This window comes from Carassius gibelio, chromosome B7 (assembly GCF_023724105.1).
Source record: "Carassius gibelio isolate Cgi1373 ecotype wild population from Czech Republic chromosome B7, carGib1.2-hapl.c, whole genome shotgun sequence".
Taxonomy (NCBI): domain Eukaryota; kingdom Metazoa; phylum Chordata; class Actinopteri; order Cypriniformes; family Cyprinidae; genus Carassius; species Carassius gibelio.
In genome coordinates this window covers 3,713,403-3,734,068 of record NC_068402.1, presented here as the reverse complement: position 1 = coordinate 3,734,068, position 20,666 = coordinate 3,713,403, and the positions used below count along the sequence as shown (strand labels likewise).

The following is a 20,666-nucleotide window of genomic DNA, read 5'->3' as shown; positions in this document are numbered from 1 at the left end:
TTAAAGCTCATTATTTAAATTGTTATTTAGCATTCATTGTAGTTACTTAAACAAAAAACAAAAAATAAAAATCATTATAAAGTCATATCCACACCTTCGCTGTTCTGTTTACAAATACCGCAGGTTGATACTTACGCAAGCGGAAGCTCCGTGCTCAGAATTTTCTTATAAAATAAAAGTCCCGGAAAATGGGTTAATTGGATATAACTGGATTATGTTTGATTTAAACATTAAATATAATAAAATGTAATAACAACAAATATAAAATCTAGAACTGACAGTAACAACTTCAGCTGAAAAGAAGTCTTGTAGTTAAAATGGTTAGCCAGAAATTTTATAATATAATATAATGTAATATAATATAATATAATATAATATAATATAATATAATATCATTAAATGTAAAATTTAAATTTGTGCATTTAATTTATGCATTTAGCAGACGCTTTTATCCAAATCGACTTACAGAACATTCAGGCTACTTTTTTCTATAATTATTAATATAATATAATATAATATAATATAATATAATATAATATAATATAATATAATATAATATAATATAATTATTAATTCTATTAATTTGACGTTACTTACAGTTTCTGAGAAAAACAAACCCAGGATTAGCCTTTTTCTTATTTTATTGAAAAATATGTCACATATTATTAAAGCACACCAAAATAATTAGATTTACAACACAGCAGATTCACAAAGTTGCTGATATAATACAATATTCACAGTTATATATAAGTGGCTGATGGCTGTTGCTTCTGCTCTTCGTTTGCTGCTGCTGCTAAATGTTGTGGGAAACTGAGGCCTTTCTCCAGAGCGTAGGATCTCCATCGCTCGTCATCCGCCTCATGCGTGAGATAACGATATCCCATCCGCTGCTCAAACTCACGCAGGTCACACCACATCTGGAAGTTCTGCAGCGGGAGAAACATAAATCACTCTGCACATGCAGTCAGTGCATTTGAATGCCAGTACAATGTGTTTTATTTCTGGAGTGAGTCAACAGACCTGAAACCAAGGATGACCCATGGCTTTGCCAACACTGAACCTGCGTCTCACCACCACCTGCAGCAGGTTATTGATCAGGTTCACCGCTGAGAGACAGACAAACGAGTTAGCAGGAAGAAGCTTAGGAAACCATCTGACATAGAACTATGGAGGCTTTGCCCATTTCTGGGAATGGAATACATTTTTTTTTTTTAAAACTGCAGATTTTAGTCTCATACTTTTTTTTTCACACAAAGTTCTCTCTAATACTTCTCAAACTCTCTTCTGCATCTTGCAATTCGGGAATTTTTTTTTTTGCTAAGTTGCAATTAACTTTCTATTTTCTAGGGTTCTATTAAAAAAAAAAAGTAGGAGTAATTTATTAAGAGTCATTTATATACTATATTTTATTTCAATAATATTTACTCTTCAATATTTAATATTTTAAGGGGAATTCATTGTACTATACAATATTCACCTATTATGTATCACTTATATATATATATATATATATATATGTTTAATATTATTTTAAATTAATACAGTATTAAAGTTTTGCATTTAGCTGTTTAGACATCATTGAAGACTACATCATTGCAGCTGATTTATTGATTGCATTTGTTCTTTTTAAGCCATTTAAGCCCTTTTCTAATTAAGCTCAGTAAAAATAAGTAAAACTCAAAACGTTAAAAATTGCAAAATGAATTTAGTCTAAACTGACAAAAGGCTACTATGTATAGATGCATTTATGTATGTGTGTATATGTGTGTTTATACATGGTGTCTTACCCTCCAGGGAGATGAGGGACCACTGCTGGCGTGGATACATGAACGAAGCGTTGGTGATCTGCTGATTGATGTCCTCGTCCTCGTTGAAAGGGAACGTCCCGCTCAGACTGACGTATAAAATCACGCCCACAGCCCACATGTCCAGAGAGCGATTGTAACGCTTGCTACAGATGACCTCCGGAGCCAGATACGCCGGCGTCCCGACGAGAGTGTGCCGAAACGACTTCTGCCCGATGATGCGAGCGAAACCAAAGTCACACAGTTTGACCTGAAACAGACACATTGCATTCGATGCATTCATTTATCATGCATTTGGTTTTTGCTTTCCATGGCTGGAAATCAAAACATAATTGTGCCCAACAGTTAAAATATCTCGATTGAATTGATAACTCTCTCATTAATTACTCACCCTCATGTCATTCCAAACCCATAAGACCCCTATTCATCTTCAAAACACAAATTAAGATATTTTTGGATGAAATCCGAGAGCTTTCTCACCCTCATTAGACAGAAACACAAATGAAATGTTCCCAGAAAGCTCTCGGATTTCATCGAAAATATCTTAAATTGTGTTTTGAAGACGAAAAGAGGTCTTTGGAATGACACAAGGGTGAGAAATTAATGACAGTATAGTCATTCTTGAGCGAACTAACCCTTTAAGTGTCAAAAACATTGACGATCTTGAGTAAAGAGTCATATAAGAGTGTGTCAGACCTGAGGAAATGGTTCAGGGGAAGCCAGCAGCACATTTTCTGGTTTCAGGTCACAGTGTGCAACGTCCCTCATGTGCAGATACCGCAGAGCCTCCAAAACCTTCAACACCAACCACAGATCAGCAACAGACTCAGACTTTATTACTCAGATTTGTAATAATATTACTGTATTTTTACTTTAAGCATAACATGAGCGTAACAGACTTATTAAAAAATAAAATGTAAAACAACCATGAGATACTGTTCTGTTTAAGGTGGTCTGGAAAAAAGCCACTTTCTTGGAACATTAGCTATGATTATTAAAAACGAGAGAGATTTATGTGTAGGCTCCTCCTGAAAATGGGACTAGCATTAGAGGATTATTCAGTGTTTGAAGAGCGAACGAGCTTCTTTACCTGAGTGACTAGAAAGCGAGTGGTGCGTTCAGACAGACGTCCGTTCTCGTGAGATAAGATCATCTCTAGCATGTCGCTGTGGAGCTTCTCCATCACAACGAAAGTGTTTTCCATGGTCTTAAACATCCCTTCTAGATGAATGACTCCTGGATGAGACAGTCTCTGAAACACACACACGAGGAGGACAGATATAATAACCACAAGTGTTTGATTTCTGTGGGGAAATGGCATCTTGAACTCATACCTGCAATATCGAGACCTCGTTTCTGGTCTGTTCCTCGTGTTTAGTGGGAAATCTTGTTTTATCGATGACTTTGACCGCGACCGGACGCCCCGTGTGTCTGTGAGTGCCTCCGTAAACCACCCCGAACTGACCCGAACCCAACACCTCGTCAGAGAAGATCTGGTAGAGCTCACTGATGTCCTGCGACACACACACACACACACACACACCATCAGACGCCTCGTTCTCTCTTTGAGACACAGTGGTTTCATTTTAATGATCAATAATTGAGTCCCACCTGTGTCTGGTCACCGTTCTCTCCGTCACCTGGCAAGAGACGAGGTGGCATTTAATTTGAGGATCGTAGAAGATGTGGAAGTTTGTTTCTTTTGGAGAAATGTAGCATTGCATCAATGTCTCACAAATGGATGCTCTGAAGTGAATGGGTGCCGTCAGAATGAGAGTCTAAACAGCTGATAAAAACATCACAATAATCCACACCACTACAGTCCATCATTTAACATCTTGTGAAGACAAAAACTACATGTTTGTATAAGAAACAAATCAATCATAACAACGTTTTAACGTTAAACCGTTTAAAATATGAGTCTATAATCCATAAAAACGATCTTAATGATGGATTTGTTTAATACAAACGTAGTTTTTGGCTTCTCGAGTCATTAATTGATGGACTGGAGTGCTGTGGATTATTGTGATGTTTTTATCAGCTGTTTGGACTCTCATTCTGACGGCACCCATTCACTGCAGAGCATTGCTACATTTCTCCAAATCTGTTCTGATGAAGAATTAAACTCATCTACATATCTGATGACCCGAGGGTGACTAAATGTTAATTTTTGGTTGAACTTAGAGTGTATTTGATCTTTTACTCACCGGTGTTGTTAGTCGTGTGGCACACAGTGCCCTGCACCGGTCTGAGAGCCTGATCGAGAGCTGACTCCCATGATGGACCGTCCTGATCCGCAAACACACAGTACACCAGAGACACGGTCCCCAGCTCGAACGAGTGTGTGCTGTTACCTGCTAACACAGGAACAGTGAGCTGAGCCGGACCTCGAACCTGCAGCACCTCTGACAGAGAGATCTCCTGAAACCAAGCACATGCAACTAGATCAATAACTTCAGGAAAGCCCTAGCGTGTGTCTAACCTTGCTGTATTTTGCATGTGAAGTGGTAAATGCATTCTAAAGACTTGCAAACCTTGTAGTATTTAGTGCTGATTTCATTCGGGTACAGGGTGATGCTTTTCCCGTCTAATACCCAGTAGTGACGTTTTCTCTGCAAAGACAAAAAACATTATAGAAATGTATATAAAATATACCAAAGATACAAATTTGTTTATTTTAATGATACAAAATATTTCTATTTCTAACAGATGATCTACTTCTGAAGTTTAAATTCAAACAATATTGAAAAACAAAAAATTAAAGAGAAAGATCTTCTAGATCAGATGGATCAATTATGCTGAAAATTCAGCTTTACATCACAGGAATAAATTACTTTTTACAATATATTCATACAGTAAACGGTTAATTTAAATTATAATAATATATCAGAATATTTGACTGTACTTTAGACCAAATGAATAAAGCCTCTGTGAGTAGGATTATTAAAAATTAATACTAATTAATAATTACAATTATTTTTACATTAAATACAAACACATTCATGTATATAGTTAAGAAAATATGTAATGTTTATATTAAATATATTTATGTATATTATAAGTTGTATGAATATAAATATATACATTTAAATACTTTCAAAATATATACTGTATATATATATAATAAATATACACTGAACACATACATACATTATGTAAACAAAAACTTTTATTTTGAATGCAATTAATCATTTGTATCACTAATATATAGACATATTAAAATAATACAAATAATAATAATAATATGACAACAATAATATAATTACAAGGATGACAAAAAACTTAAATAAACAGTCAAAAGAAAAATGTTAACAAATTAAGTACATATAAAGACAAATTAAAATAATAATAAATAAAAATAAGAATGTCAAAAAACTTAAATATTTAAATAAAATAAAAAACGTCAAAATAAAAACAAATCAAAACTTTTAATAAAAACTATAATAGTATTGACACTAAAACATTACAAATGTTTTTTTTTTTTTTTTGCCAAACCCCAAACATTTCACCTGTAGTCTATATAAATAAAAATAATAAAATATAAATAATCTGTAAATAAAAATACACAATATTAATTCTCCATATGAATAAGATTCACTCACATGTGTGTCAGTGTTGGTGTGATGGATCAACCAGCCTTTCTTCAGCACTCCACTGTTTCTTCTCTTGCGGTGTTTGACTGATTGCACCACTCGCATCAGAGGAATATTACTGCTGAAACACGGCCTGACACACACACACACACACACACACACACACACATGAGCTCAGTCTGCAGCGCTGCATTGATCAGGAGCAGGTGTGATGTGGATCCTTACGCGACGGACGGTTGCAGCGGTGTTATATCTATGGTCGGAGGGTCTTTGTATCGCAGCTCTTCATAGAGATCATTTAATGTGATCACTTTTGTGTTCTCCTCAGGCTCTGAAAATACAGCACAATTTCATTGCTCTTATGTTGATTTTGATTGCTTCCTCGTTTGTCAATCGCTTTGGATAAAAGTGTCTGCTAAATGACTATTGATTTTTGTCCCATTCATACACAATCAAACTGACCTTCTCCGTTTGCTTTCTCACCATTACACTCGGGAGGAACAAGAGTCATGCACCTGCGATGACAGTTGTACTTACAGTCTGAAGAGAAACAGAGAGAAACCAAGAAGTTATTGCTCTTTCACAGCTCAGAAGACTTAAAGCAGAAGTTCGCAGTTTCTGAGAAACGCTGTTGAAAGTGCACCAAAATACACTTCCAGCCAAATGCCAGTAAGGGGCTTGTCCACTCGTGATGGGGGAGGGGCATGTTGAATAGAATGTTCATGAGTCTGGGGGCGGAGCTCTCAAGATAGGGGCGTGTCTGTTTTGGTAATTTCAAATATCAACAGTGTTTCTCAGAAGTCGCGTACTGCACCTTCAAAGGAATAGTTCACACAAATTTATTTCTCACCTTCGTGTTATTCCAAACCCATAAAACCTACATTCATCTTCGGAAAACACAAATTAAGATATTTTTGATGAAATCAGAGAGCTCTCTGACGCTCCATAGACAGCAACACAACCTAAATATTCCCAGACCCAGATACAAAGCAAGGGCATCGGTAAAATATTCAGTGGTTCAATTGTAATTTTACAAAGCGACGAGAATACCCTTTGCAAAATAAATATAATGATTTTCTTGCTACGTTTCTGGACCTGTGAACATGTCGGGGGGGTATTCCAGAAATACAGATAAACCTTTTGAGATATTTTGGATGAAAACTGGGAGGCTTGTGACTAGTGGTCGACCGATATATCGCCAATGCCGATATATCGGCCGATATTTGGCATTTTTCAAATATTGGCAAATATATATATATAATAATTATCTTTACATTAATTATAAAACATTATTATAACAAGGTAATGTTCAATCTAATCTAATATACTTAGATTTTATTGTCATGCATCTGTATTTACTGTACTATATTTCTATAATAAAAAATAAAACATATATGATATTTCTTCTTATATAATTAGCATCAAACAAACAATATAGTTCTTATTCTCAGTGATTAAAAGGATAAACGTAAAAATATGACAAATGATTGCACAACCATCAATTAGATGGCGATATGTGGTAAGATGGTAAGTTAACCCTGCTTTCTGGAATCCATCCCAGTTTTTTCTCTCGGATTTCATCAAAAATATCTTCATTTGTGTTCTGAAGATTAACAAAAGTCGTACTGCTTTGGAATGACATGAGGGTGAGCAACTAATGACAGATTTTTCATTTTTGGGTGAACTATCCCTTTATTAGTTCTCAGTATTAACTTGGACACTGAAAATGTTTTGAAAGAGGTGTTGTTCTCACCGGAGCACTGCATGCCCTGTCTGAAGAGGCCCTTGAGCAGCCGGAAGCAGTGCATGCAGACGGTGGGTTTGGTGTAGGAGTGAATGTGGAAGGTATGAGGGACTCGCGGTCGGGCCTCCTTCCCCTCCGACAGCCCCACAGACACCGGCACGTTGACCCAGGACGGAGGACGCGAGCGCGTGCATGACGGCTTCGACATGCTGATCTGAGGGAGAAAACAAACCATTTCAGAGATCATTTTAAACACCTTCACAGAAATCAGCTGCCATCTGTGAAACTCCTCTTGGGTATGCATGCACAGCTCCTATCTCTTAGAAAGAGGAAAACATAAAATTATCGAAACGGTTCACTCAGCTTACGATAAAATTGACAAACACCAATGAAATCTGACAACAACTGTATCATAAAAACAGCTAAAATTGCCCACAACACACTGCATGGTGAACAAAGATTCATTTAGAACTACAAACACGCATATAAAGTCTTTAAAAACTACAAACATGGCGGACATGCGAGACTGACGGACAGCCAGAGAAAGGGGTTTACGTGATAAATAGTGTGTCTCACCTGATTAAAATAATATTTATTTAATATTATGCACGTTATATTGGATCTGCAGCAACATTGTTAACTTTTTTAATGATACGTTTAGTCATTAACTTTTAAGTGCATCATAATGCAAACATATGAAGAGAGTTTTAGGCATGATAGACCCGCGACTGGCAACCTGACTCTTCATCTCTCTCCAATACTTAAATGAAATGTGGATTTTCGTTTACTGTGATAAGATGATTGACAGTTGTGTTTAAACAGTGGCTGTAGATAACAAAGCCACAGAGCGTCTGTTAAAGACGCAGTTATGACGTGTCCCAAAGCTTGCCTACTATTATGCTACATACTCAAAAGCATGTACTTTTTCCATACAGGTCATTGTATAAGTAGGTGAACTGGGATGCAGCATGACTGTTTGTGACGCACTGATTTTACCCATCAGGGATTGGCTCTTTTTGCTCAGAAGGCGGGGCTTTGTTCAATAGAGCTCCCATACTGAGTCCCATTCAAACCTATTCAAGCGACACATCTTAGGTATTCTACAGTGTTTGGTTAGGATGGGTACCTCCTCCAGGCTCCCGCCGGTGTGACTGGAGAGCGTCGGGGTCCGGGGCCGACCGGGGGGGAACAGAGACAGACTCGGGCCACAGCGGCGATACACACGAGAGCAGTCGTTGGGCAACTTATACGCACAACGCTTGTGGAAATCCAGACCACAGCCTGCAGAGAAAAACATCTAATAACTTTACATATTTTGATTAATAATTTCCAAAATACATATTAAATAATAAATATATGGTGACTTAAACTAAGCCAAAAAACTGAATAACGTGATATGATAAATATTATAAAAAATATGTATTAATTTACATAATAAACAATAAATACAAAATAGATTTTATGTTAATATTTTATACAAGATAAATATTGTATAATAAACAAATCTCTTCATAACACAATAAATATAATGTTCTAAACGACATCATGAAACAAAAGTAAAATCAAGCATCATGTCATAGAAACTAAGCAACGTAAATAAATAGGCCTAATATATTTATTACAAAAAAGTGAATTTATAAATATAAATAACAAGTGCTAAACAAATAAAGGCAATTTACCAAGAACACATTGTAAATATTTTGTACATGACTTGTACATGACAATGTTTTGTGCAGTCATACCTTCACATTTTAGGCCCTGTCGGACGAGTCCCCACAACATCTCACCGCAGTAGTGACAAAACGTAGGAGAGCGATACGAATGGACGACCAGAGAATGAAGACGGTACTTCATCTCCGTCAGTGAAGCTGTTCCTAGAGTGATCAACGTGATTGACAGCTGTCAGCATCACCTGCAGCGAGAATAGTGTGTGTGTGTGTGTGTGTGTGTGTGTGTTTACTGACCAGCGAGCACCACCTCCACCAGATCTCCGTTGTGTATGTCGTGTTTTTCAGTGAGTCTCTGTAAGATCTGCTCTGTGTTCGGCTCATGTCTGAATAACAGCAGCTTCTCACCGAGACCCACGACACTGCACTCTGGAGCCTTAACACACACACACACACACACACAGAGTAATTATCATAAAACTGACAGAATAGCACAACAAAACGTAAACAATATTTAAAATATTATAATTCAAGAAAAGTAACAACAAACGTTGTCATTAAGATATAATATATTATAATAATTAGATATAAATATTGTAATATATGTATAAACAGTGTAATGTATATTACACTAAACAAAATAAACAAATAAAAAACAACAATAAAAATACTGTTAAACATCATAATGAACTGTGTTCCAATCGATCTGATCCCTACACAGTGTTCATTGCTCCCTACTCCCTGAGCAGGGGTTTACTTCACTCCAGAACATGGGCTGGAATTGGGAACCGCTGATGTAGCCTATTGTATTAATGTTGTCTCTGGTATTCAGGTCTGTGAGCATAAATGCGTTCAGGGGTGTGGCTTTGGACGGTGATTGCAGGGAGAGTGGGACGGTCGCTTTCAGTGCTATCAGGCTAATGCTAGCATTTTCCAAGATCTCCTATTGCACCTTTAACAATGACATTAAACAAGAAGGAGAATATGAGCACGTTTTTAGCGCCGTCAAAACAAAAGTACCACCTCAAAGACATCGGGCAAACAGAAAAACTTAGCGGCCGATGCCAATAAAATGCCAAATATCGGCCGATATATCGGACGACCACCAGTCACAAGCCTCCCAGTTTTCATCCAAAATATCTTAAATTGTGTTCCGAAGATGAACAAAGCATTAAAGCACTTTAATGCATTTATTAACCTTTAAATCAAGTTGGTTTTAAGAGGTTGTACTATATTTGTAAAAAAATTAATAAAAAAAAATTGGCCTTTAAAGGTGCTGTAGGGAACTTTTGTAAAAAAATATTTTGTACATATTTATTAAACTTCTCATGTCCTGACAGTAGAATATGAGACAGATAATCTGTGAATAAATCAAGCTCCTCTGGCTCCTCCCAGTGTCCTATTGCCATTTGCAGGAATACATCGCTCCCGGTAAAAAACAACCAATCAGAGCTGCGGTCCGTAACTTTGTTTGTGTTCAAAATGTAGAAAAATTTATATAATAAGCGAGTACACCATGAATCCATTTTCCAAAGCGTGTTTTTAGCTTGCACTGAATCACTAGGGTGCACCTATAATAAGTGTTTATATTCGGACTATTTTAGATTGCTTCGGGGATACCGCGGCGGAGTAACCCAGTACCTTTGTGATTCTTCATAGACATAAACAGAGAGAAGTAGTTCCGGCTACGATGTTCTTCCGCAAGACGCAAGCAGTTCTGTTTATTAACCGCTAGAGCGTCAAAAGTTACCAACCGCAGCTTTAAGAATACTGCAAACTCCTGAACCATCTCACATCGAGATACTGTGCATTTGAGTAGTTTTTCAGTGTTCGATTGTGTCTCGATATGAGCTGGTGCAGGAGTTTGGAGACCATTGATTACAGAAACACTTCATGAACACGTCTGTTCTCTTCTACAGTGCATTAGATCAACTAATATAATGACAACCACACACTCAAACACACACACACGCTGGACATGAACACTACTTTAAGAAGCATGTACAGTGGATATAAAAACTCTACACACCCCTGTTAAATTGGCAGGTTTCTGTGAAGTTAAAACTATTTTAGGAAAGGAGGAGTAAGAATAAAAAACTAAAATAATGTGATTGCATAAGTTTGCACACCCTCTTAGAACGAAGGATGTGGCTGTGTTCAGAATGAAGCAATCACATTCAAACTCATGTTAAATAGGAGTCAGTATGCAGCTGCCATCATTTAAAGTGCCTTTGATTAAACCTAAGTAAAGTATAGCTGTTCTACTAAGCTTTTCCTCACATTTTCTCAGTAACATCTTACAGCAAAAGCCATGGTCCGCAGAGAGCTTCCAAAACACCAGAGGGATCTAACTGTTACAATGTATCAGTCAGGAGAAGGGTACAAAAGAATTTCAAAGGCATTAGGTATACCATGAAACAAAGTTAAGACAGTCATCATCAAGAGGAGAAAATATGGCTCAACAGTGATAGTACTAAGCACTGGATGTCCATCCAAATTTGATAAAAAGATGAGAAGAACACTGTTCAGGGAGGCTGCCAAGAGGCCTATTTGGTACTTTTTGGTCTAATTCTAAAATAATTTTAATTCTATAATTCTATAATCATTCGAAAACGCATGTTTGGCAAAAAAACAACACTGCACATCACCGAAGGAACACCATAGCCGCAGTGAAGCATGGTGGTGGCAGCATTGTTCTTTGGTGCGGTTTTTCTTCAGCTGGAACTGCAACTTTTCTGCAAAGAAGAGTGGGCAATATTGCTAAGTCAAGATAACCAAATGGACTGAGTGGTGTAATAAAATCAAAAGGTGCTTCTGCAAAGTTTTAGTTTAAGGGTATGCACACTTATGCACCACATTATTTAAGTTGTTTAATTTTACTTTCTCCATTCCCAAAATAATCATTTTTTATTGAGTTGTACAGGTTATAGTTCACTTTAAAGATGATTTATCTTGGTCTGATTTTATTTTACATCACAGAAACCTGCCAATTTAACAGGGGTGTGTAGACATTTTATATCCAGTGTATGTTCAGTCTGTTAAGAGTCAGAAGCCGCAGATCTTATCATGATCAGCATCTTCAGACGAGGCTGAGAGTGTGTCAGATCACGATGAACCACTGCGTAACTGATGGCTCTTAATGTCAATTATTGGCTTTTCAAATCTAACGGATGTGAGTCAAACTGAGACTCTCCTCAATAACTCGATAACACCTGATACTCCAGGTCTCTCAACTCTGCACATGAACAGTGCGAACTGTATGCACTAATTGATCAGCAATATTTTTAGCTAATTATATTGAGACTACAAATCACAGAGTGCTTTAATATGAAATGTTAAAAATTTTCCAAATTCCATTTTTTGTGTGTTTAAATTTTTCTAGACTCTATTTGAAAGGTTAAATACAATTTTATTAATCAAAAGACCTGTGTAATTAATTAAAATAATACAACTTACTATATTAAACAGCAAGTTTAACAAACTAAAATTTTTAAGGCCCTATACAATATTTTTTTTTTCTTAAATTCAGTTTTATTTTTAAACAAATTCCTGTTTTCCATTAATTTTCTGTATTCCATTTTAAGTGGTTTTATTGCATATTAATAATAAAAAGCATTTCTTATTAATTGATGTTTCGAAAAAAAAAAAGTATTATTATTTTGTTTATTTTTTCTTTTATTGGAATTATTCAAATTCCACTTTATTCATTAAATTTAGCTTTTATGATTATATTCTGCGTTTCTGTCTGCGTTTTCTGTCACATTGCGGAAATCATTGGGCTCTAAAATTGCTTAAGCCAGGCCTACCTAAATAAATAAAAATGGGGATCATTTTGACAATATTCTGGTCTTTATGCAAAACTTTTCAGTAACAAAAAGGAAGCAATTTTGTTTTAATACATTTTTCATTTGCATTATTATGTATTATTGATTGATTGATGTGAATCGGAGCGCTAAAACATGGGATTTTTAGTTTTCCTGTTTTAACGTCTACATACTTTAAATACCACAACATTTCACAATCACAGTAATTACTTCATCAGCTCAGTACCATATTCACTTGGTTCTGTCAGTTATTTCTTTATAAATTAGGCCTTCCTCTTCCACATCGACTTCAAACACATTCAACTTCCTGTTTGAGACTAAACACTCAGTACCTCGGCAAACAAGCTCCCACTCAGCTAATACTCAAGTCAAACAGACATAAAATGTGAAACTAAAAGCACATCTAGAAGAAAAAATATTTTTTTCTATATGATACATTAACGGTAAGGGTTCAGGGTGTTAAACCCACTTGAAAGGTCTGAAAACGTAACGAACACAAACACGTGATCGAGCTGCATTTCCGTTCACCGGTCGCTCGCGAGCTGGTCAGAGTGTCGCTTTGATGTGGTGCTGCCCAGGTGTGAGGTGTTTAGCTCGTTTTCAGATCACTGGAGCTTTTGGAAACACTCGGGATGAAAACTGTAAACACAGAATTGGATACGCTTCACATTCACCTGCAGAAAGGTCGTTCATAAACTGCGCATGCGCAAGATGCTTCGTCTCTGACATTTACGAGTTTCGTTTCCTCAGACGGATCGTAGGTAGATATCACCTCATCCGGCGGTCGTTTTGTTCTCGGTTTCATAAGGTATCCAGTTATTACGACGTGAGAAACCGCTGGAAACTATTCAGTGTGTCCGTGAACTGTCCGAATGAATCTAAGTGAATCGCGAACATTTTTTTTAAACCTTTTGACCGATTAATCTGATTCATTCGATTTATGAATCTCGACTCGTGCGATTCTTAACAGCTGACTGAAAACACTGGTCATATATCGTCAGTTAAAATGATTCTCAAGTCATTATACAGTATATGTATCAAGGCTGTAACCCTGTCTGGAACAGGTCTCACTTTATTTAGATTTTCTCCATATGAACAGCATACGATTGCAGATACCATTGATATATTTGGTTGATACACACATACTGTAAGACTTTCATGTCTCTGGTTGATCAAGGGTCCATGCAGCAAATAGAAACAAAACCAGATTCAAACTGAGGTATCAGTGCATTTTTTAATGATTTTAAAAGTTGTTTCTTTCATCAAGGCTGAATTTATTTGATCAACAACAACAACAAAAAAAGTTTTATATTTTAATATACTTTAAAATATTTTATATTCTTGTGAAACAAAGCTGAATTTTCATCATTATTACTCCAATTATTTCTATTATTACTATGCTGATTTATGATTTATCAATGTTACCAATGTTTTTTTTTTTATGAGGGAGACTACAGTGTTTGAAACCGTGTTTATTGAAAATATAAATTTTGAGTTACAATACAGCCTACACTACTATTCAAAAGTCTGGGGTCAGTTAATTGTTTCTTCTTTAAACTAAAAAAAAAGAAAAGAAAAGAAAAATAAATTAATACTTTTATTAAGCAAGAATGTGTTAAATGGATAAAAAGGTATAGTAAATACGTATATTGTTAGAAAAGATTACTATTTTGAATAAATGCTATTCTTTTTATCCTTTATTCATCAAATAATAAAAAAGAAGTATCACAGGTTCCAAAAAATATTAAGAAGCACAACATTTTCAATATAAATCAGCATATTATTTAGAATGATTTCTGAAGGATCTTGTGACCCAAATGGCTGGAGTAATGATGCTGAAAATACAGCGCTGCATCACAGAAATAAATTATATTTTAAAATAGCCTTAATGGGTGTTTTTTTCTGAATATTTGATCAAATAAATACAGCTTTGAAGAGCATAACAGACAAAAAAAATCATTAAATATTTAAATGATTTTGAACAGCAGTTTAGGCTATATATATAACTGTATTAATGCACCACAGTTTTGATACTGGGTCGAAATATTATATTACTCAACAACGATGAGGTAAAATCGCTGTTTTTAAACTCACAGCTTAAAATGTTTGTAGAAAAGGTGTTTCACAAACACAACTTTCATCTCTCTCTCTCAAAATGGCCATATTTCAAATGTAAAACAACAGCTGACTAATATTAAATGAGTTGCAACTACTGTTACATTGCTGTCTTGTTTCAACGTTAAACTGATGCTTCGCACTGGAAATCACTTTTAATAATGGGGGGGGGGGGGGGGGGGGGGGGAACTTGTCCCCCTCAATGTCTATGGTGGTTACGGTCCTGATTTGTATATTATTAGGCTATATGGGACCTGCAAACCCAGTCATTTGGGCAAATTGAGATTTATACATCATCTGAAAGCTGACCAAACAGGATAGGACAATATTTGTCCGAGATACAACTATTTGAAAATCTGGAATCTGAGGGTGCAAAAAAAAAATGCCTCTAAAGTTGTACAAATTACGTTCATAGAAATGCATATTAATAATCAAAAATTTAATTTTTGTATTTTGACAGTAGGACATTTACAAAATATCTTCACGGAACATGATCTTCACTTAATATCCTAATGATTTCTGGCTTTAAAAAATCAATAAGTTTGACACATACAATGTATTTTTGACTATTACTACATATATACGCGGGCTACTTATGACTGGTTTTGTGCTCCAGGGTCACATATAGTATTAGTTTTCACATTACACCACACCTGGAGGACGAAACAAAGCTTTCCTCCACTGACCTTTGCTTTAAATAAATGGCTATAGTCATGGTATAAAGAACAGTGAATCTTTTCTGGGAGCGTCCTAGGCTGTTTCGTGCTGATGGCCTGCACCCCAGCAGAGTCAGAGCAGAACTCCTATTGGACAACATCTCCAGGACACTTCGCTCCATGTGACTAGTAAGCCAATTCTCAAATAACTGCTATGATGGCTTTTGTTCTACCGACTTAAAAGATAGAAGTACTTGCGCTGTCCAATCTATTAAGAATTGATGTCTGTTCCCTGAATAGTGGGCTCAAAATATAAATTTAATGCAGGATCTAGAAAAAATCGGTTTGTGATTAAACCAGAAAACTGTCAAATAAATTGAACAAAAACTATTTTTTAAGTTTGTGCTCATAAACATTAGATCACTCGCACCCAAAGCAGTAAATGAAATGATCACAGATAATAGTTTTGATGTACTCTGCTTGACTGAAACCTGGCTAAAACCAAATGATTATTTTGGTATAAATGGGTCTACTCCACCAAACTACTGTTATAAGCATGAGCCCCGTCAGACTGGTCATGGAGGAGGTGTTGCAACAATATATAGTGTTATTTTACAATGTTACCCAGAAAACAGGATACAGGTTTTACTCATTCGAAATACTTCTGCTAAATGTTACACTGTCAGAAATGCAAAATAAATCTAATGTATCTCTTGCTCTGGCTACTCTGTGTAGACCACCAGGGCCGTATACAGAATTCCTGAAATAATTTGCAGATTTGTAGATTCTACAGCATCTAATACTTCAGTTTCATCCATCGCACCCAAAGATAAACTGCAGTGCCTTATAACTATAGGACAGGAAGAGCTAAATAAACTTATCACTGTATCTAAACCAACAACATGTTTATTAGATCCTGTATCAGCTTTTTTACTGAAAGAGTTGTTAACGGTAGCAGAAGAACCACTTCTCAATATTATTAACTCGTTGTTATCTTTAGGTCACGTCCCAAAACCATTCAAGCTGGCGATTATTAATCCTCTTATTAAGAAACCACAACTAGATCCTCGTGAACTGGTAAATTACAGACCCCTTTCAAATCTTCCATTTATGTCTAAAATTGTAGAAAAAGTTCTGTCTCCTAAATTGTGATCTTTCCTGAAAAAAATCAGTCAGGTTTCAGACCCTACCATAGCACAGAAACTGCATTTGTTAAAATTACAAATGACCTGCTTCTTGCGTCAGATCAAGGCTTCATATCATTGCTAGTTTTACTTGATCTTAGTGCTGTGTTCGACACCATAGATCATGACATACTCATAGATCGATTACAAAACTATACAGGTATTCAAGGGCAGGCTCTAAGATGGTTTAGATCCTACCTGTCCGATCGCAACTACTTAGTTTATTTAAATGGAGAGCGATCTAAATTATTGCCAGTAAAACATGGAGTACCACAAGGATCTGTCCTAGGTCCTCTGCTATTTTCAATATACATCTTGGCCCTTGGTAATATTATTAGAAAATGCGGGATTAGTTTTCACTGTTATGCTGGTGATTAAGGGTGCTCTGATTGATATGCTACCAATCACAATCAGCTGATAAACGTATTGGGATGAATGATTGGCGGTCTCTAAAAAGACTGATCTCCGTCTCAATCTCTGTCCAGCTGAGGTGAAATAATTGTAATGATTTAGGTGAGGTACAATTAATATTTTTTAATTTAATAAAGTAATTTGAACTAGTTTCTGTGAGATATAATTTCACATAATTTTATCATGGCACACTCTCTCTTTATTCAAATCACATTGTGTCTGCTCTATATGTGCTGCACAGTGACACAGAAATTGTCACTTGCACTATCAAGGCAGAGATATTACTTATTGGACCAAAAAAACAGTAGACTACAGTTTGCTACTAGACAGATTTACTGTTACTTCCTTTGCAGTCAAAAATCTGGGTGTTATATTAGACAACTTAGAAACATTGCCAAGCTACGAAACATGTTATCTGTTTCTGATGCAGAAAAGCTAGTTCATGCATTCATGACCTCTAGACTGGACTATTGTAATGCACTTCTAGGTGGTTGTCCTGCTTCTTCAATAAACAAGCTACAGGTAGTCCAAAATGCAGCGGCTAGAGTCCTTACCAGGTCAAGAAAATATGATTATATTACCCCAATATTATCCACATTATTTTGCAACACAGAAGTAAGTTATTATTATTTTTGAATGTGTGCGAGACTTTCAGTACATTAGTCGGCATTGGTAAATAATAAGAAAAACAAATAGTGGTAAATGGTAAACCTATTTGCTCTACAAACCAGTATGTTTATGTTTATGATGTTATATTAAAATAACATGATAACAAATACAAGTTTGCAATATCAAGCAGCATAACGGACTGTTTTTGTGCATTAATTGAAAGCGAATGTTCCCAAATATGCACACATTCAAGTTAATGGCCGTGTTCACTTGCATTAAAAATAAGGTGGATGGTGAAGCCCTATAAAAAAAGGGTGTAGCGAAACCCTGTTTCACAGTTAAAAAATATTCTACATCCTATTTTCAGGCCAAAAGGTCAATTTTACAACCAGTGCACATCCCACTCAACTGCATCCCACAATGCAATGCACTTGCCTTGACCTTACATTGCAATGAACCGCTAGTGATAAATAAACCATGTTTCATTTATTTCCCCTTGATTGTGTGATTAGATATAAGATGCTTTTAGAAAAATCAAAAATAGAAGGAAGTGCAACATTTCTAAATACATATTTCAAATAACCATTTCCATACAGCCACATTTCTGAGATAAATGAAATTAATCATGCAGTGTAACAGGGTTATGTAAAATTTGGCTTGTACTAGTAACATTTATGACTCATAGAAAACAGCTGGAATGGCAACGTATGCGGTAAGTCTCAAAATGTACATGAATGATGTTAGGTGAGTTCGGTGAGCATTCATGCATTGATCATTCATACATTAAATGAATGATCAGTGTGTGTGTGTGTGTGTGTGTGATGATCCTGTCCCTCTGCAGTGGAAATGGCACCATAACAAGGTCAAGCAGAGAAAAAGGTGTGTGTGTGTGTGTGTTAGGGGAAGAGTCTGTGGTTGGAAAGTTACATGCACATGCTGTGAACCACAGAGGACAAACAGAGAGGCGTCCGGAGGGGGAGAGATGTTGCAGGAGGGCGCCGATACTGAGTGTGTGTGTGTGTGTGTGTGTAGAACCTAATTCGGTAGCATCTTTGCACACACACACTCTCTTTAACTTCCCCTGCTTTCATAAACACAGGTGAGGTGAGAATTCTTCAAATTGTTTTAAAAAACGTTTTAGAACAAAAAACACACAAAGGAAAAAATCCTAAAGAAATCAAGACTGCATGTTCATTTTTAGACACCTGTTTCTGCTAATTCAGCTAACGGACAAATGAACAATGTTTTTTTACGCACTATAAGGAGGTTTTGATGGGTCTTGCTAACGTTCCACTTTAAAACAGAAAGGCCGAAGGCAATGAAAAGGTGCTTTTGTTGTTGTTGAGTAGAGAGAGAGAGCGCTTTCCCTTTTATATATATAATATATATCCACCTTTTTCCTGACGTAAAAATGGGTGGCGCCATTTGTAAATTCTATGGGTGTATCTTCCGGTCTCATATTATTTTAATCTTTTATAGTAATTAAGAACACAATGGTCTCGCTAATATAAAAATATGCTTTTTATAACGCTATTTGGAGCAAAAGAAACCCCATTTTTTTTTAATATGTCAGATTTCTTTGGTGATTTTAAATATGAAATTTAATCGTAAGCTTAATTAACAGTTTTGAAGAATTGGATGTTTCCCCATTTAAAGAGATAGGAGTTGCACTTGCATACTTGAGAGGCGTTTCAAAGATGCTGCCAAGTGACATGATTAGTCTTAAAGAGACTTTGTAATAATGCACAAACTCCCTTTATAGTGCTTTTTGAGCTTGACTGCCCCATTCACTCAAATATATCAGAGTAGATCTTTTGTAAAAAAATGTTTCGACATCACTACGCCTCAGAAAGTGACACGTTTGTTGAACTTGAGCAATACCTTTCTCTCAATGATTTCGGACGCGAGATGCTTCGCCTCTTGGAAGCTGAGGTGTCCCTCAGGGATCCGTACATCTTCTTTATGGAGCCCAATCTGAAAGTGGACACATTTGGGCCCCTGTTTGGAGGACTCGGGCCCCATGGACAGCACAGAGAAAGCACCTGAGAGAAAGTAAGGGGTTAACCCTCATCAAATGGTGCTGCTTTAGAAGTTTAAAGGGCTCTACAGCTTACCCAAAACATTTGTATAGTGATACTGCAATCATTTTCTTTCATTAATTGTTTATTGTTATGTACATATCATCATCAGAAAGCCTTTAGGTGTTTGAAGGAAAGTCCCACAAAGGCTTCTTCAAGTGCAAGGCAACAACTGAAACTAGCATTAACCTGCCTAAGATTAACTTTAAGATTAAAGCTTAACATAGTCGAGCTCCGAAAGAGGAACTTACCAGAGACATGACTGATGTCAAGGCTTTTTGGCCGGTGGTTTGAGTTGGCTGCCATTTTCTTGGCTTTGGAGCTAGCACATTTCGCAGCCCTGTTTCAGACACTTCTGCCGCTGCTCTGGTTTCCTTGTGCGAGAGCTTCAGCAGACGAACGACAGCCAGCCGAGGCAGGAAGTTGACACTCAAACTGTTTGTGTGTCTGACGAACTGCCCACCAAACACAGCAAAACACATCAGACCTTATCTGATCTCAACTTTAAAACTGGCAAATACAGCAGCACTGGGGGCAGTATCCCTGTCATGTAAAGATGGACATAAACATAACATAAACCACACACTCTGAAGAAGAAAAAAACTTTATCTTGATTGGAGAACTTTGGAAACATTAGGGAGTTTTCTTTTCTGGATGGACAGATAGAGAGAAAGATAGACGGATGGATATCAGAGAGACAGACAGATAGATCAAATTATAGATAGATGGAGAGAGAGAGAGATAAAATCATAGATGGATGGATGGGCAGATAGATAAAATTATAGATAGCTAGATAATCAAATTATAGATAGATCAAATTAAAGATAGATAGAGAGAGAGAGAGAGATAAAATCATAGATTGATGGATGGGCAGATAGATAGATAGATAATCAAATTATAGATAGATAGAGAGAGAGATAGATAAAATCATAGATGGATGGATGGGCAGATAGATAGATAGATATATAATCAAATTATAG

The 20,666-nt window shown here is 36.2% G+C and overlaps 1 protein-coding gene across 2 annotated transcripts; it reads right to left on the bottom strand.

The window, feature by feature from the left end:
- Window positions 1-623: 623 nt before the first annotated feature.
- Window positions 624-20,447, bottom strand: LOC127962680 (serine/threonine-protein kinase D3-like). 2 transcript variants are annotated; one of them, XM_052562322.1, is made up of 18 exons: window positions 19,938-20,447; window positions 19,490-19,650; window positions 9,107-9,245; window positions 8,885-9,016; window positions 8,269-8,423; window positions 7,152-7,356; window positions 5,861-5,938; window positions 5,624-5,729; window positions 5,408-5,531; window positions 4,340-4,417; window positions 4,013-4,226; window positions 3,417-3,445; window positions 3,140-3,319; window positions 2,896-3,057; window positions 2,502-2,600; window positions 1,788-2,055; window positions 1,021-1,106; window positions 624-926 (listed from the first exon to the last, which is right to left on the bottom strand). In XM_052562322.1, exons 1-18 carry the CDS (start codon window positions 19,990-19,992, stop codon window positions 741-743), a joined length of 2,457 nt encoding a protein of 818 aa, XP_052418282.1. In that variant the 5' UTR covers window positions 19,993-20,447; the 3' UTR covers window positions 624-740. The 2 variants fall into 2 exon arrangements, with proteins under 2 accessions (XP_052418282.1, XP_052418283.1); XM_052562323.1 differs by lacking the exons at window positions 19,490-19,650; window positions 19,938-20,447 and adding an exon at window positions 13,103-13,258.
- Window positions 20,448-20,666: the final 219 nt, after the last annotated feature.